Source organism: Bidens hawaiensis, unplaced genomic scaffold, assembly GCF_021521415.1.
Source record: "Bidens hawaiensis isolate Kalapana, Puna unplaced genomic scaffold, B.hawaiensis_p1.1 tig00010814_1, whole genome shotgun sequence".
Classification (NCBI taxonomy): domain Eukaryota; kingdom Viridiplantae; phylum Streptophyta; class Magnoliopsida; order Asterales; family Asteraceae; genus Bidens; species Bidens hawaiensis.
Window position 1 is genome coordinate 173,292 of NW_027491834.1, and position 19,843 is coordinate 193,134.

The window sequence follows — 19,843 nt, forward strand, 5'->3', positions numbered from 1 at the left end:
GGATGCAACAGACACATCTGATATCAACAGAATTGCTTATAAAGAAAACACCATTATATTAATTTAAACGTATTACATTGTTCCGAGTTTCGTTACCGTCTAGGCGTTATCACATAAGTTTTACCGATAGTACGTTAACATGTTTAATACAAAATATAGACCCTTAAGCTTCCACAAAATAGCACACATCATCAAGCACGTATCACTCATTCCAATTTGGGTGTACCTAGAAAGCATGTAAAGAAAACGGGTCAACTACGAATAGTTGGTGAGTTTCACTAATTTAAATAAACCATGACAAATCATTATAATAATAATAAATTAGCGATGTAATTATGCTGAGCCTACAAGTGAAACCTCTGTTAACCCAGAAACACATCTAATAACCTCTGGGGACACTGTTAACCCAGATACACATTTAATAACCTCTGGGACACTGTTAACCCAGAAACACATTTAATAACCTCTGGGGACACTGTTAACCCAGAAACACATTTAATAACCTCTGGGGACACTGTTAACCCAGAAATACATTTAATAACCTCTGGGGACACTGTTAACCCAGAACACTGTTTCGGGCCTTACAATATTAGCAACTCAGACAATTACCATCTTAATACATTACCGTACGATTCCCGTACAATAAACATTATATAAATACATTCATTTCCATGCGATCGGCATGTACTTAAACACTTTGATAAAACCATGCTTTCCGCCCCGTGAAAATATTTAAAACAGTTCAGTAAAAAGGGGCTGGTGAAACTCACCTTTTCGTGAGTAAGGATGTAATACTGTGCGCGGCTACCGGTCCGGATCTGTAATACGATCCCTAAGTCGTTACTACACAATTTCTATTAATATAACTTAAATTCGTGTTAACCGGTACATCTGGGGACACTGTTAACCCAGTACCGTACACGATCCGGGGACAATGTTAACCCCGAAACACTTCTCAGGACTTAGATTGTGATATCACTTAGAGTTCTTTAGTCAAAACTACCATTAGTTTGTTTTCTCGTTTTGCGTGCCTAGCACGGTTATCCGTCTTTATGTTTTAAAAAATGAGTTTGGTCACATACGACCCGGAAATAGTTGTTACTGATATTTTAATTAAAGTGGTGAAATTAGAGCTCGGTTTAGACACCCCGTTTGGCCGCGGGGCCCGTTTCCGTCTTTAATACACCGGAAACTGTTAAATCGGGTAAAAATACCCAAATCATCCGAATTATTTTCGGATGATTTATTTTTACTTGATTAACTTAGTTTCATGAAAATAGTCCATTTTTAAGGTTTTTATACACCGGTCAGCTCGCTTAGGCGAACTTTACCGGTTTACGCATTTTAAGCTTTAAAAGTTTGTTTTTATGTTCTTTTTAGCACAAATAAATATCTGCTTAGTCTCGGATCTTGAAATTTTGCACAAATCAGTTTTTGACAGTAAGGAATTTAATAAAAATATTTCCAGAATTAATTTCTATATTTAACATTTATTTATCTATTTTTAAACGTCATTTAAACACCAAATATGTCGAAAATACCAAACGATCTTAGAAAAATCCCAAATTTTTCTGGGATGACCCCTGCCATCCACATAGTTCCCTGTAATTTTTCCAGAACCAAAATCTCATTTTTCATGCCATTTTCACCAAAACCGAGCTAGAAAACCCTAGAACTCGTTTTACCGAAAAGCCTACTTAGACTTCTCCAATGGACCTGAAATTTTGTGTGTGACTTTTATATGTTATTAAAATCTTATCTGAATTTTTCCAGAATTTTTCATGATGTTTAGCTATTTTTCACCATTTTTAGCCAAAACCAAGCATTAAATTCACCAAATATTCATCCTTTATCCAAAAATTACCAAATTTTCACAGATCTCATATTTTCATGTGTAGATCGTCTCTGTGAAATTTCATGACCCAACTCTAAGTCTACCACAATATGTCCAAATCATACAAATCATACGAAAAACCGAACTACCTTGTGTTTCTAGCTTTAGATCGCAAAGATCTTGCTTTCTAGCCTTTGCTAGCAACTAGATACAACACCTACAAGCAAAAAAACACCACACCAAGCAAGTTATACCCACAATCAAGCCATTTTTTCATGGTTTCGGTTAAGACATTAAAACAAAGATTTTAACCGTAAAAATTCGTTTTTGACTCTTTTAACTCCTTTCTTGGACCAAGATCCCTTGTATAACTTGTATACATCACTTGATCATGCAAGAATCGGTTTCATCTCGGGTTTTCACCCATTTTTCACTTGAAACCTCATTTTCTCAAGATTTTGGATTTAAAAACCAAGATTAAACAATAACAACATGTTTATACCTTGTGGATCTTCTTAAAAATCAAAGGTTTTTGGTTGAATGTGTGGAGGATGGAGAGGATTTTGAGAGTATGATGATAAAAAAAAGAAAATGGAAGCCAAGGGGTTCCCCCTTGGTCCGATCGGTCCACCTTAAGGGGGTGGGGTGGGGCCCACTCCCTCATTCTTGGCCACAAGTTCAGATTACGTAATCTGGATAATGTTTTGGATAATCTGGTTCAGTTCATTTTTCGGTTAAACGTTTAATTCGGCTTAAAACGAAGCTAAAACGGTCGTTTTTCGGCTTAAAAATGAAATTTATATAAAACCGATTTAAAAACTTTAAAAACTTAAACCATGACATTTATTGACTTAACACATCATATTGTCGGTAGTTGTGCATCTTTTTCGGCTTGATCGATCGTCTCTTGCTTGGGTTGATGTTAAAGGTTTCGTTTAACGTACCGACGTACCAATAAATCGAAATCCTTTTTCTGTGCTATAATTCACTTATCCCGAAGCCTTAATACTTCGTAAACCTTACTAAACATCATATATTTCGTCTATAATGTAATCCCCGATTCGTTCGGGTTTCAATAACCGTTCATCGGTTAATCGTAATTCCAATACGACTAGCTGTACATTCGAGTATAATTCGTACTGTGAATCTTATATACTCGTACAAACACATTATAATTCATATATTCGGTATTAAATAACACGTAATTAGTATATACCGGCTAGGGTATACCTGAATTTGCCGGAATCGTTACACAAACCCTCCTGCTCGCTATGAGTGTGGAAGTATGAAACGCTTCAAAAAGAACTGTCCTTGGATAAACAAAGAACAAGCATTGGCGTCTAACTCGGCTGGAGGCCGTGTTTAGTGATTGGATCAGATAGTACATGACAAAACTTAATTGTGGTAAGAGAATACATTTGTAATTTCTGACTGATATGCTTCAGTTTCGTTTGATATAGATACTGATAGAAGAGTTATTCTCCATTGAATTCGTATCCCTGGGAAATATACTGGTTAGTGCACTAGTAAGCCTCTATGCTATAGAATTCGCTAACAGAAAAATTTATAACTGTTAAGCAAATACTCCAAAACTTTCCAATTATCCTAAAAAACTAACCATTTTTATTGGCCTAATCCCGGTCTAGTTGGGAAGCATCGATGTAATTATCAATATAGACTGGTTTGCTAAATACAAGACGAAAATTGTGTGTGATGAGACTAAATAGTTAAAATTCCTCTCTTGTATGATGAAGTAATTATGATATAAGGAGAGAAGGTTGGTGTAAAATTACCTCTCATGACTCATCTTAAAATATTAAAGCGTTTACGCCAAGGGTATGGCGTTTCGGGAAAGCGTAATCGTAAGAACCCTGACGAAAAATATATAGGAAATATCCCTGTAACACGTAAATACTTATATGTCCTTCCCGATGAACCACCCGGATTACCACCGACCCAACACATGGAATTCCATATGGACCTAATCTCGGGAGCAACTCCTATTATCCAGGGCACTTTATCGTCTAGCACTCTTCGAAATATAAGAATTAATTACCCAACTACAATAATTAGTAGACAAAGGTTTCATAAGTCCTAGTTATCATCACTGGGGAGCACCGGTGTTAAATTGGTAAAGAAGGATGAAAGCTTAGGATGTGTGTTGATTACTGGAGAACTAAACAAAAATCACCATCAAAAACTAACATCTCCTCTAATGATTCGACGATTTGATCAATCAACTCAAGGGAGCGAATTACTTCTCGAAAATCGACCTTCGATCCGGCTATCTTCAAGTTAAGATCCAAAAGGAAGATGTTTCTAAATTGGTATTTCGATCTCGGTATGGTCACTATGAACCCTTAGTTATGCCTTTCAGACTGACTAATACACCCGCATTTTTCATGGATCACCCGAACCGAGTTGTAAACCGTACCGCGACAAATTCATTATAACGTTAATAATAATCTCTTGATGTATTCGAAAACTAAAAAGGAATCTGAACAACAATTATGATCACTCTTGGATGCGTTGAGGCAAGAGGAATTGTACAAGTATGAATTCTAGCTACAAGGAATATGATTTTTCGAACACGTTATTAGTTGACACGGAATTTGCATACACCCGAGCAAAACTAATAAACACCAGAGTCAACAAAAGAAATTCGCCAAATTTTGGAACTAGCTAAGTATTATTGGCGCTTCATTGTACACTTTTCACTATAGCCCAACCCTTAACCCTCTTAACTCAAAAAGACCGAATTTATATTGGGAAGAAGAACAAAATAAGGCTTTTCAATTGATGAAAAAGAAACTATGTTCAAACCCGATGCTAAGTCTCCCGAAAGGGACTGATGATCTTGTAATCTATTGGGATACATTCCAAAAAGGTTTAGAGTGCATACAAATGCAGAGAAACAGGGTTATAACATACACTTCTTGGGAGTCAAAAACACACGAGAAAATTTTTCTATCCTTAACCCGGAGTATGGGACGATTGTTTTTACATCTAATACATGGGCATGTTATTTATATGTCATTAAACGAACAAATTATAGGAATCGCAGAAGCTTATAACCTGCAATTGAACTGAAAAAACTGAATATGGGATACGAAAGACGAGTGGAACAATTGTAATTGTGAAAACCGATGCCTCGAGATGAAGGAATGAAATTAAAAACTGGAAAGTACGGGCATTTGAAACAAGTGTTTAGACAAACCTTATTGGGCAAATTCATATCGCTCAAAAGAAAGCCCTATGAGCTTAACATTTAGAAAATGAAGACTTACACAGGAATGAGCAGAACTTTGAAAAGAAAACCGATGAAATACTATACTACAAACAACTGAGTCTGGATTCCAACTTTTGGAAAACTATGTGACTTGATCATGGACGAAGCACATAAGTCCAAAGATTCTATTCATCCAGGTGTCGATAAGATGTACAAAAATTTAAGGTATTACTATTGATGGTCCGAATGTCTGACTCGTGCTAGGATTAAGGAAAAATACTAAAAAGCCTCGGTAATGTACAATAACCAGAAACACCCAGTGGAAGTGGGAAAAGATTACTTTAAGCCTCGTAACACCCTTTCACAAATCATCCCGAGAAAACAGTGTAGTTCGGGTACTAGTTGATCAACTAACTAAATTTGCACGCTCCTTCTCGATCCATAGCAACTACACGACTGAAAGGCACGCCTACAATTATGTCAACAAAATCATACCTCGACATGGTATGCTTATTTCGATTACTTCGGACTGAAATAGTCATTTAGCCTCTTAATCTTTGGCAAAACTTAAGAAAACCAATCGGTTTGAGCACAACCTGTCATTCCCAAATAACAGATTGAGCTGGGCGAAGTATACAAATATTGGGATAATTACATTGAAAATGTATATTAAATCTTGAAGAAAATTAAGGCCAACATTTTCCACTGGTCTAATCCTCGTATTCTATTAATTACTATAATATTATACGAGCGACTCTATAACTGGTACAATACAAGCAAGAGTATAAATCTTTACCTTAATAAGCTAAAATTTAGCAACATTCAAAATTCAAAACCCAATCTGAGTCCGGAAACCACAGATAAAACTCGTACAAATCAAAAACAAACTGAAGCCCACATAAATTTAATGAAAGAACTATACCGATGTACATAATGAATTATTGACTTTTGAAAAGTGTGATTCGAGTTGAGGAAACTGTTAAGTTTACATGAACATATACGGAACCGGACAAAGTTATCCTGAAATTTAATCCCATAGCAAATTGACTGAAACCAAATTTAGTGTCGAGTTTTAGTCCTACTAGTAATTTCCTGTATACCGAAACAAACAAGTGCCTTACTTACGAGGCGGCGATAATACCACTTGGAAACTCACTCATAACTAAACTTTGTAAAGAAACCGTATAAATAATAGGCGAGAAAGTCAAATGATTAAGACTCAACAGAATTTCAATGGTCAAAGTTCGGTAAAATGCCTTATAACGGGGAATTTTATACATTTGAAATCGAAAACGAATATTCTTGTTTGTTCCTAAGGAGCTTTTAACTGGTATATTGAATTTTAGGGATGAAATTTCTTAACGGGGGGAGAATGTGACATTCGTGACAAAACCGGATACATCTCGTATTTAGAAACCGAATAAGCAATTAAACGCTTATTACGTAGCAAACGAACGATTAACCGAACGGATCTGGTTATGACCCAGATATCTCGGGGGGGGGGGGTCATCTATAAGTGATATACGATTAATATAAGCTAATATATTAATATTATGGCCTTAGTTCGATAGCAAACAAGTTAAACGAAAACATGCTCGTTTAACTACCCGCTATAGATTTATAAATGATTAAGACTCAACAGAATTTCAATGGTCAAAGTTCGGTAAAATGCCTTATAACGGGGAATTTTATACATTTGAAATCGAAAACGAATATTCTTGTTTGTTCCTAAGGAGCTTTTAACTGGTATATTGAATTTTAGGGATGAAATTTCTTAACGGGGGGAGAATGTGACATTCGTGACAAAACCGGATACATCTCGTATTTAGAAACCGAATAAGCAATTAAACGCTTATTACGTAGCAAACGAACGATTAACCGAACGGATCTGGTTATGACCCAGATATCTCGGGGGGGGGGGGGGTCATCTATAAGTGATATACGATTAATATAAGCTAATATATTAATATTATGGCCTTAGTTCGATAACAAACAAGTTAAACGAAAACATGCTCGTTTAACTACCCGCTATAGATTTATAAATGATTAAGACTCAACAGAATTTCAATGGTCAAAGTTCGGTAAAATGCCTTATAACGGGGAATTTTATACATTTGAAATCGAAAATGAATATTCTTGTTTGTTCCTAAGGAGCTTTTAACTGGTATATTGAATTTTAGGGATGAAATTTCTTAACTGGGGGAGAATGTGACATTCGTGACAAAACCGGATACATCTCGTATTTAGAAACCGAATAAGCAATTAAACGCTTATTACGTAGCAAACGAACGATTAACCGAACGGATCTGGTTATGACCCAGATATCTCGGGGGGGGGGGGGGGGGTCATCTATAAGTGATATACGATTAATATAAGCTAATATATTAATATTATGGCCTTAGTTCGATAGCAAACAAGTTAAACGAAAACATGCTCGTTTAACTACCCGCTATAGATTTAAACGCGAAAGATAGTTACAAACCAAGCATTATATCATCCTTTAAGAAAAAATAGATTTACAAAACACTTAGTGGGAATGTTTTAAGCGACCCGTGAAAATATTTTCTATTTTTACAAACAAATAGTATGTTTTTATAAATTTACACAAAAATGGCCGAAAACACTTGTTTACGCGCTGTTTGTCGTACCCGATAAATTTTTCTCACTAAAAAGTGAACCCGAATTAAATTTGGACTCGTAATTTCACGTGTTGGCATGCAAAACAAGGTAAAATGGCCAAGAGGGGCCCAAGGGGACCCCACCTTTGTGGCGGCCGCACCTTGTGGAAAAATTTGGTTTCCTTAACATGAAAGCTATGTTATTATATGAGGAATTGATATTTTATTCAAGTATGGTCTGGAACAAGTTCTAAGCTCCTTCTTCCATCAAAACATTAAGGTAACTTGTTTATTTTTGATCATTTTAGACTTGTTTAAACATAAGAATTAAAGTTTTATTATCAAAAATATATTCTAACCATGCAAAAATCCTAAAAATGGTCCAAAAACATTTTTTGATCATACACATGGTTAGGAATCAGAATCATACTATTTTTTTGGCCATAAACATGGATTATAGGGTTTAAACGTCGTTTTTACGGTTCAAAAGTTCGGTTTAATACCCTAGCCGAAACCCTAAGTTAATAGGTTGTTATGTTGATGAAACTTGCTTGGTTTGTGATATAGGACTTGTATCTAACCTTCATAGAAGCACAAGATCTTGAAAACTTGATTAGAAATGCGAAAACGAACCAAAACCTCTAAGGTATTACCGAATCACTCGTTTACGGGCTGTTTAGGTTACGGTTATGATGTGTATATTGTTAGGTCTTGAAATTTTTCAGGGACATCAGGGACCATATCATTGAGTCCCTTGTCAAATTTGGTAATTTTTCGACCATCCGAGAATATTTGGCGAATTTATTACCAAATTGGGACGTTTAAATGGGAAAAATAGTTAAAATGCTTGAAAAATTATGAAATTTGGTTGGGAACTCAGAATTGGTATAATTTGATCACATATGAAGTTTGGGATTATTTGGAAAAGTATAAGGGTGTTTTGTACATGTGCGTTTTATAAGTTTTTATAGCCGAATTTGAGCCGAAAAAAGTATTGACCAAGCTTTTTACATTCTGGAATTGACACAGATGCTTTTGGGATATAGTTTGAACATCCAGGAATTTTTGTGGAATTTTGGAAATCGTTTGGGATAAACGGACAATTTTCAGGCTAAATATAGCAGGTGAAATGAATTTTTATAAATTAATAAACCAGTAAATAATTCCAGAAATATTTTTATAAAAATATACATATTTTAATTGATAAGTGGCTAAATTTTCATAAATTAATGATTAACGGTTAATTAATTATGTTAATTTGAAGATTAAACAAATTCAATTTTTATAAAAACCAGCAAGTTCGTGATTAGCGAACCTGCGGGAATATCAAAACACCAAAAGTGATCAAAATTCATGTTTTTGGATTAATTAAGTAAAAACGAACCTTTTTATGAGAAACATGGAGGACAATATGGATAGATTTTGCGTGTTTCTTCTCAAATCAAACCGAATAAACGGAAACAGGCCCCGTAGCTAATCCGGGACCCCAATATATGATCTTTCTTTATAACTTAATCATTTTATCGACCAACACATTTACCCAAACTTATTTCCCCATAACTATTTTCTGAACGCATAAACGAACAACTTGGCCCAGCTGCGAAAACGGGAAAACTGAGCCAAGTTTGGTTTTAAGTATTAGACATTGAACAACATCACAACCTACGCCTATTGACACTTTCTGGGCATTCCAGCTATATCCAGATTAGACATACAGCCCAGTTTAGTATTGAGATTAATATAATATTAAAATATTAATATTATTATAATATTGAGTATAGGGATTAAGTGATAGCAAGGGAAACGAATCCCGAGCTGACCTCGCACTGAGTGCCTACAAAACTGTGAGTTTCATGACCCCACTTTAAACTGTTTTTATGAACTTTTGGGGTGAAAAACATGTTGATGCATATATATATATACTCTGAATTGTTTGATGATGGGAATTATCTAAGTGCTAACACACGAAAGTCCCCACGAACACAGTGATTAACTTCGAGCCGGTGGCTTATAAATAGTACTATTGTTTTGACAAACCCAGGCGGGGCCAGCATGGTTTGCTGAGACATTATCCCGTTTGCATATGACCATAATTATACAAACACGCTATGTAGTGTTAGACATAGCTACTCGGGGCATGTTGTGGGCGGAAAGGGGGCCACAGTGGTTGATTGAGCGTGGGAAATGGAGGCACGCAACACGAACAGTCAAGGCTTCACTGTAGCTTAGCATAATTACATCATAAACATACAAACAAACATACTTGTGAACGTACATACATACATACTTGCGTATTTACAAACTATGATTGTGGTACGCACAACTGATTTCTTGAAACTCGTGAAACTCACCAACTATTTGTAGTTGACCCATTTCAACATGTTTTTTTAGGTATACCAGACTTGGACTAGAAAGTCAATGTGCTACGTGTTTGACTTGCGATCAATGCTGGGTGAATTGATGCAAGTGTGCTAGTAAGAAGTAAAGTCGCTTAACGCGTTGGATTTAGTTTGTATCACCTAGTTGTAAACAAAGTAGATCGATGTAAAATATTGTAAACTAGTTTATATTGTTCTTTATAAACAATGTGCTTGATACCAGAGGTGTCTGCTACATTTCCGTTTTTACGCTTCCGCAAATCGCTCAACGGGGTGTGACAATATGTCTTCGAAGCTCCATCCAAATGGGAAAGGTACTTATACATGGCTGAGTTTTCATATAATACCAACTTTCACAGCTCCATCAACATGACACCATTCAAAGCACTTTATGGCCATGAAGCTACCTCCGTACACGACTACATTCCGGGAACTACTGCCAATGCTTCTATCGACGTTTCACTTTCCAACCACCAGGAACTGTTGGTAGCCTTAAAAGCTTCGCTTAAAAATGCCAAGAAGAGGATGATTAAACAAGCAAACAAGCATCGCTTAGAGAAAGAGTTTGAAGTCGATGATTGGGTGTATTTGAAACTTCAACCCTATCGCCAGAAAACGGTTCAAGATCGGGCAAATCAGAAACTCTCACGAAGATATTTTGGACCTTACAAAATAGTGGAACGCATCGGTAAGGTTGCTTACAAACTAGAATTGCCACCATCATCGAAGATCCATCCGGTTTTTCATGTCTCCTTATTAAAACCAAGCTTTGGTAACACACCGATAAATCAAGGGAACATTGAAGCTTTCAACGAAGAAGTCGCCTCGTTCTTACCGGAAGGTGTATTGGACAAACGAGTGGGATCAGAGAATCAAGAGCAGCTACTTGTTCAATGGGAAAATCGTCCTCTCGAAGAAGCTACGTGGGAAAACAAAAGAGTTTTACAAGAACAATTCCCGTTTTTACCGACATTGAGGACAACGTCGCTTTTGAAGGGGAGAGTGATGATACATCTTGACCCGACCCAACGTATGAACCAGCCCAACCCTCATTCCAAAACAAGCCCAAGCGTGAAAGGAAGAAGCCCAGTCGCTATTTGGATTAAGAAAAGAAGCCGTTATCTATTTTTATTTTTGCATGTGTTTGTTTCTAGTATTTGACTTGGTATTTGCATGTTTATGTTAGTGCAATAAGATAGTGGACATGTTCAACATGTTCTCCATGGAATAAGGAACATGGGTAGTTAGTTATCCAAGTTCCCTGCATGTTTAAATATTTGTTTTTGCATTAAGAAAAAAGGGAGAGAATTGTTCCAAATTGCTCGTGTTCATTTACTAATTTCTTGGAGTATTTGCCTACTACAAAAGGCTCCCATCATAAGACTTTGACAATAGATTCCCAATTCGTTATTCAAACTGATCACATCATTATTTTTGGTGTTAACTTGTAATCCATTGAGGTTTTTTTTTTTTTTTTTTTTTGACCAAAAAAGTCAAAGTATTCAATAAGTCAACTTTAACCTTGAGAGTCAAATTTGAGTGAAAAGACAAAATTATCAAAGTTTATTTCTATTTCTATAATTTCCAATATGACCAAACTACTCTTTTCATCCTTCTAACCTCCTTATACATTTATTTTTTCTAGAGCTCATCTTATCATATTTGTTGTTGAGCCTAGTTTTGTTTATGTTGAAGTCTTTTGTATTGTTTAGTTAAGTTGGCTAGTCTTGTAATAACTTATTTGGGCCTAAGGCCATTTGTGCATAAGCCCATTGGGCCTTTATGAAATATATGCATGTCTCATGCCATGCTTGCCTATCAATGGTAAGCATGAGCATGAGACTAATAAGCTTTTATCAAATTAACAAGTCTTGATCTTATCTTGTTTTCTCCACAACAAAAACCGAAATAACAAACCACTACAAGTGTAGGAACGTGTTGGTGTCGTGAACAAGACGTAGATCGACATCTATAATCAATGTAAAGGTGCGGAATCCCTAAACGTGATCGAAAACAACAAGGTTTCTCATTATCTTCTCTCTATTTCTCATATATATCAATGTTTACAACAAGATATGACAAATATCAGTACATATACGTTATGGACCAAAGAGTTATGAAAACATCTGTCACAATTACTATTTATAGGGTGATTAGAGCATTTCTGGCGCATGTGTTTTCAACCAGCGCATAAGTCAGGCGCATATGTTTCCAGCGCATATGTTTTCAGCGCATATGTTATGCCACAGAATAACAGAAAACTGTTTTGGGCATAACTTATTCGTTATAGCTTCATTTTACGTGTCGTTTTCGTCCACATGCTCGTATTCAAATTCTCTATCACTACATATAATAATATCTTCATTTTTACTCCATATATAATGCTCAACCTTTTAGCTCCTTTAAAGCTCCGTTCACCTTCATTTGACAAAGACGTAAGCAATAGATGTATGCACTAACAGACTCTCCCTTGGATATTTTCGAGTCTTTCTAATCTAATTAAGTGCTTCAACATTTTAGCTCTGGGTATCGCTTGTCTTCTCAACACATCTCTTTCAAATTATCAATTCCTTCCTTAAGTGCAAAGAACATTTGACGTCAAGATTCAAACAATTGTTTTAACATTGTATAGTCTTTAACATTTTCCAGAACTGAATCTTTAATAAGTCTCCCCCTCAATTCTTGATCCTCAAACAGATTCCACTTCAAGCTTCATGTATTGATGGGGCCTGTTACTCATGATAATTGTAAGTTAAAAATCTTAATTAACAATGTAAGCATACTCAAGTACTTGTAAAGATTTTTTCAACTGTTTGACAATTTAACACCACAAACATCAACAAAAAGTTGTTTATCAAGTCCAACTAAATGATCTTGAAAAACACTAACATTTAAGTATGTTTCCAAATGATTTTATAAAGTTTTGTATTCCAACATCAACAATCGAAAATAAAACGAAAAAAAAGATAAAATCATTTTGGTTTTTAATGAAAAGCAATAAAGACAGTAAACAAATGAACTTCAAAGCTATTTAAAAAAATTTAAACAATTACATATTTTTGTGAGTTTGAGCAGGGAATCATATTGACCAAATTGCCCTTCCATCATAGTTTTATTTTCAGCGTTTATTATGACTGGTGTTAAGTCATTCATTGGTATTGTTGTCCACCTAAACCTTCCAAACAAATGATTCAGGAATTTTTGTGATGCATTTTATTGGTTCAATTAAGCATGAATCTTATGTGATCCCCATCCATCAGACATAATTTGTATATCTTTATACAGAGAGTTTTACACATGTATACCTTTTCACTTTTTACTCAAAATCGATTAGTTGTGACTCATGCAAAAATAACAAAACAACACAACTCAGAACGTTAAAATTCCCTATAAGATCGGTATTACTACACGCATATAAGGTTCTATTTTAACAAAAATAAAAAGATAAAATAAGTTGAAATTGTATAAGGCTTTAACAATCAAATTAAAACACCAATTAAAAATGCAGAATATCCAAATCTTAATCTTCAGGTCGAATAATCTTATCGCGCAGGAGAAGATCCAAGATTTGATTAAAAATAATGAAAAAAATCAAATTGAATTTCTTTGCAAAATAAAAAGAAAAATAAGCTGAATTTCTTTGCAAAATGAACGCATGCACACACAACAATCTTTAAACTTTTCTTTGCTTAAAACAGATATTAATCAAGCTTCAAGATGTTAATCCACTAGATTCGGCTATATTTAGGTGTATATCACATAGTTTTTCTTACTTGTTTGTTTTAAAGGCCTACCAATGCACTAATACATTTAAGCACACAGCCATTTATGCCTACTTTTTACTGGATTTGGGACTAGATGATCAATGCACTATCATCTTCCCTTTTTGCTTCAAAAACTCATTTTTAATTTTTGATTATTTTTATTTTTTTATAGTTTTATGTTTTTGAATTTTCTCAAATACTAAAAATAAACTTGACTGTTTGATGTGGTCTACATATATTTTTAGATCACTTTTAGTTAATCCAATGGCAGCCTCATTAACAAGAATAAACAATTAAGCAATCCAAAATGGACATGAAAAGCAAACTGTAATGAGCTTCATCTTTCCAGATTTCCTGTGTTTGCCCCACCCTCCATTGATTTGGAATGTTTAGCACAACCATGCTCCAATGATAGACATTATGACTTATGGGAGCCCCTGCACATACAGTTTAAGAAAATAGAGAAATCCAAGCCTGCTTGATCTTGGACCTCATGACATTTTCAAACTTCTCCACAGTTTCAGGAGTTTCAAACAAATTTGTTACAACAGAATGCTTGTTGTCTGAACACTTAGAATTAACATTTAAACCATTTGAATTTTTTGAAGTTTCAGATTTTACAGATATGTCAATGTTATCCGAACTTGCAAAACAAAAATCATTTTTCTTGATGATCCAATGATATAACTTTGATTTGGATCTTTTTCACAAAAAATTTCAAACTTTCAAACCTTTGTGCATCACACTCTTTCAAATCAACAACCTCAACAATTTTAGGTTTGAAGTTTAAATTCAAATTTGATTTGACACTTGAGCTCGTATTTTTAGATTTTGAATTTTGAAATTTTTATTTTTCTGATTTAAGAACATCTTGGTTGATTTTAGATGTATAAACATCTGATTTTGGAATGTAAGCGAACTTAGGACTATTCTTATAACAAGAATGTTCCTTAGTTTGTGTACATTTCTCTTTTCGAACAAAGAAATCCTTATTGGATTGATTTAGAGACTGAATTTCTTTCCCGCTATCAGATGTTGTACCATGTACAAATTCAACCTTATTAACAAATTAGGACACGCAATTAGGACACGCTATCAGATGTTGTATCATGGTGATTACCATGATCGTGCTTATAACAATTAGGACACACAAAGGACACATACCCTACTTCGTTACAGTTAAAATATCTCCTCCAGTCAACAAACTTTCTAACCGGAGGTTCGTGAGCACGATCGTGCACACTTGTTTCCAATTTTATTGGCTCGGGGGAATTGGAACTTACTTATACCCCAAACCATGATCATTATAACCATAGACAACTTCCTCGAATATTTCATCTTTACCTATCGGTTTGGGGAGAATATTGTCCAAGACGAGAGACGCTGCTTTGAAACTGTTAGGTTTCAAATCAACCTTTTCATTAACAGTTTGTTTTAACATCAAAATTGTTTTCTCATTTCGATCAATCTTTTCCCCCAGTGCCTTTTCACGTGTTTGAAGCTTAGCATAAGCTTCCTTAATACGTTTAAGCTCATTTAGTAAAGAGTCATTGTGATTTTTAACAATTTATTCTCCACATCTTTTTCTATGTTTATCAAATCAATTAAGTATAGTAAATTGCCTTTGATTTCCGTGCTGTAAGGTAGGATTTCGTATAAAGGAACTAAATTATAAACAATTGGGTGACCGTAATCGAACTTGATTTTTAATACTGGTGTGCGTTAAAACTTGTTAAAAATCCATAGGTTTTCTCTTGAGAAGGGTCAGGGGTACTATTGGGTTTTCTTTTAAGTGTCTATTTTACGATCCCAGTCCTTAACTAAATATTTTCCTGAGTCAATTTATTACTGAAATTTAGGGGATTCTAGCCTAGGTAGTTTCTCATCATCATCTTATTTTCACCACAAATTTTGCTTTCATTTAAATTACTTGTCTTCTTAAATAGTTTTTAATAATAGTATTAAATTAGTATTTTAATTAACCCCCCCCCCCCAAACAAATATAATTAATAAGTCATGTTTTGTAGTCGAGTCTAATTAGCTAATAAACGTAATTTAAAGAGTCTCGTGGGTTCGATATCCGGACTTACTTAGCTTTACTAGAGTCGATCGGTTCACTTGCCGGGTAGTAGTTTAGTCGAGTTTTAGATAGTCTAGAGTATTACTTAGTGTTTATTTTTAGTTAATTTAGTTAATAAATATTAAACTACTTCAAGCACATCAAGTTTTTGGCGCCGTTGCCGGGGACTCTTGGTAATTGCGTTATTAGCTTTGATTGGACCTACTTGCTACATATGTGCTACTTGTTTTGCTTTACGTTTTGTTTAAGTCGTAGGAGTCTAATTAAGTCTAGTTTGTTTTTAATTAATAGTTTGTTTTTATTATTTTCGTTTTATTAGAAACTACTTACTCGGTCTTGTGCGTTTTTGTAGGTATATGCCACATCTTCGTTCGCAAGAACCACCGTTGGATTGCTTTGGACCTACTTAGTTGAAGTCCGAGGCAAGTTCAAGTTCATCATCGTCTGAAAAGCAACCGATCACCATAGATACTTCACCGAAATCACCACCCACAAATTCACCCGCAAATTCACCACCACCAAGTCCTACACCCGTTCCAATGGCCGAGAATAACCGCACCGTGTACCAGCAAGCTTTTGAAGGGTTCCATGGAGATCACTCACCCAATGTCACTCCTGACATTGATAACCCTAACTCGTGGCAGATCCCATCCAATGTCATGAACAACATCACCAATCACCACCAGTTCCATGGCCGTGAAGATGAAGATGCTAACCAGGATGCAATCTTCCTTCACTTGTTCCCGTCTGACTCATGTGTTCAAAACGTTCAATTTGCCAGGTGCTAACCAGGATGCAATCTTCCTTCACTTGTTCCCGTTTACACTTTCGGGTCGTGCCGCCACTTGGCTCGATTCACAACCTGCTAGAACATTCACCACATGGGAGGCGCTTCGCAATGCATTCCTCAAGAAGTACTTCCCACCTGCTAAGGCCTCTCTCCTCCGTGATTAGATCCACTCCTTCCACATGGAACTGGATGAGGCGTATTACCAAGCTTGGGAACGTTTTCAGAATTTGCTTTCCCGTTGTTCTCAACATGGGCTCACCCCTTGGGCCCTTGTTGAGAAGTTTTACAATATGCTTACTTATGAGGCTCAAGCGAGGTTCGACATAGCTGCTGGGGGAAATCTGATGGACAGGAAGAACGTGACCGAGTGTAACAAAATGTTTGAAAGTTTCGCGCAATCTGAGTACACGAAGAAGCCACGATGCGGGAATTCAAATCCCGTCACCAGTACACCCTCCCCTGCTCGAGGTGTGCACCAGGTTAATCTGGATACTAGTATACATGTTGCTTTGGAGAATCTCACCCGAGAGATTAAAGAGTTAAAGACTAAGGTGGATAAGTGTGAGATGTGTAGAGGTGGTCATGGTACGCTGGATTGTTCGTTGATGAACAATCAAGATGTTGATTTTGTGGCTGGTCAGAACAGGTTCCCTAATGCTTACAACAACAGCAATCAGAACTAGAACAGCTACAAGAACCAGAATCAAGGGCAAGGTAACTCGAATTGGCGTCCGGTCGGTGGGCCACCTGGCTTCCAACCTCCCTATAACCGAAATCAAGGTCAGTATAACAGTGGAAGTTCTAATGAGCAAGGTTCGGGTAATGAAAAAGATTCGAGTGGTGGAATGGGAAGATTGGAAGAAATGATGCAGCAAATCCTTAATAAAGATCATGTCACTCAAAAGACCCTTGCCAACCATGATCTACTTTTGAAGAATTAACAATCAGTTATGCTTGACATGCAACGAACCATTGGTGATATTGCCCGACAGTTGAATGAAAGACCTCAGGGACAGTTTTCAGGATCCACTCAGCAGAATCCGGCCGCTCAAATTAAGGCGATTACTACTTGTAGCGGTAGGATTTTGGGTCTCGAGGTGCGAAGGAATGAAGTTGAAGTGGAAGATGAAGAGGTGATGGATGAAGAAATCGAGATGGAAGTACCGGGTAAAGTGCAGAACACCGCACTAGTCACACCAGTAGCACCGCCAGTAGAGAAGAAGCCGGTTGAAGTTCGGCCATCGCCTTTGATTGATCACTCTCGTATCCCGTACCCCGCTCGCGCAAAACACCAGAAATACACGCAGGAGTACGGACACTTTCTTGATATGTTCTGACACTTGAAGATTAACCTCCCGTTCAATGAAGCCCTCCAACACATGCCGAAGTATGCGAAGTTTCTGAAGGACCTTTTGAAGAGGAAGGATAGGTTGGGGGAGGTGTCATCGATTCCCCTCATGGGAGATTGTTCGGCGGTAGTGTTAAACTGTGTACCCGAGAATTTGTCAGATCCGGGTGTGTTTACGATTCCAGTTTTGTTTGGTAGTGATACGATGAGCCATTCGTTGGCGGATTTGGGCGCGAGTATAAATTTGATGGTGTATTCTTTGTACGAGAAGTTGGAGTTGGGCGAGCATACACCGACTCGCATTTCTTTATCATTAGCCGATCGTTCGGTTAAGTATCCGCGAGGTATTATTGAGAACTTGCTAGTGAAGGTGGATAAGTTTGTATTCCCATTTGATTTTGTGGTGCTCGATATGGAAGCCGACGAGAAGGTTCCCATTATCCTTGGTCGTCCGTTCTTACGAACCGCAAAGGCGCTTATCGTTGTGTATGATGGGAAGATCACGCTTCGGGTTGGTGATGAGAATGTTACTTATGATGTCGCGAGGTCGATGAAGCACCCGAGTGATCATGATGATTTCAATGGTCCATGCCATTTGGTCTATTTTATTAACTCTTTTATTGCAGGTGTGGATAAATGTTTCGATTACATTTGTGGTACGGATCTCATGGGAGCTAATGGTTTGGTCGATTGTGATGATTTGGGTGAGGATGAGTTGTGTAAGAATGATTCAGTTTGTGATGAGTTGGCTGAGATTTCGAGTTTGCCCGAGATGATAGAGGTGAATGAGATTAGTTGTGAGAGTAAGGCGGGCTGTGAGGAGAAACCCGCTCCGTTGGAGTTGAAAGTACTCCCGTCACACTTGGAGTATGCGTATCTTGATGAGGGCTCGAACTTGCCCGTCATTGTGTCATCCAAGTTAACAGAAGAACAAAAGACGAAGTTGATAGACGTGTTGAAGCTACATAAAGGGGCGACTGCATGGAGACTTTCCGATATTCAAGGTATTAGCCCCGCTTATTGCACGCATCGGATTCTAATGGAGGATGAGTACAAGCCAGTGGTGCAACCGCAAAGACGTCTTAATCCAAATATGCAAGAGGTGGTGAAGAAGGAAGTATTGAAGTTGATGGATGCTGGGATGATTTACCCGATTTCTGACTCTCCATGGGTGAGCCCGACTCAAGTTGTTCCGAAGAAAGGAGGTATGACAATGGTGATGAACGAGAAGAATAAGCTTATCCCGTCGCGTACAGTTACTGGTTAGAGAGTGTGTATTGATTATCGACGATTGAATGATGCCACCCAGAAGAACCATTTCCCGTTGTCGTTTATTAATCAGATGTTGGAGTGTTTGGCAGGTCAGCAGTTTTATTGTTTTCTTGACGGTTTTTCAGGTTATTTTCAAATTCCCATTGCACCCGAAGACCAAGAGAAGACAACTTTTACATGTCCATATGGCACGTTTGCGTACTGTCGCATGCCGTTTGGACTATGTAACGCTCCGGCTACCTTTCAGCGTTGTATGGTGGCCATCTTTCAGGATATGATAGAGACGTCCATGAAGGTGTTTATGGACGATTTTTCGGTTTACGGTAATTCTTTCAATCATTATTTGGCTAATCTTGAGAGGATGTTGAAGAGGTGTATCGAAACGAAGTTGATGTTGAATTGGGAAAAGTGTCATTTTATGATGACGGAAGGGATCGTGTTGGGTCATGTCACACCCCGACTCAGGGCCTGGGTGTGTGACTCGTAAGTTGGTACCTGTTTTGTAAATACATCAGAGTTCAAGGTTGTAA

The 19,843-nt window shown here is 36.8% G+C and overlaps 2 protein-coding genes across 2 annotated transcripts; both read left to right on the forward strand.

Annotated features, from left to right (window-relative positions):
- The first annotated feature begins 10,383 nt into the window (after positions 1 to 10,383).
- On the forward strand, positions 10,384 to 11,220 carry LOC143536549 (uncharacterized). The gene has a single exon (XM_077030516.1). It carries the CDS (start codon positions 10,384 to 10,386, stop codon positions 11,218 to 11,220), a length of 837 nt encoding a protein of 278 aa, XP_076886631.1.
- Positions 11,221 to 17,643: 6,423 nt separating this feature from the next.
- LOC143536550 (uncharacterized) lies at positions 17,644 to 19,308 on the forward strand. Its single transcript, XM_077030517.1, has 3 exons — positions 17,644 to 17,925; positions 18,040 to 19,045; positions 19,142 to 19,308. The coding sequence occupies exons 1-3, from the start codon at positions 17,644 to 17,646 to the stop codon at positions 19,306 to 19,308; spliced, it is 1,455 nt and encodes a 484-aa protein (XP_076886632.1).
- Positions 19,309 to 19,843: the final 535 nt, after the last annotated feature.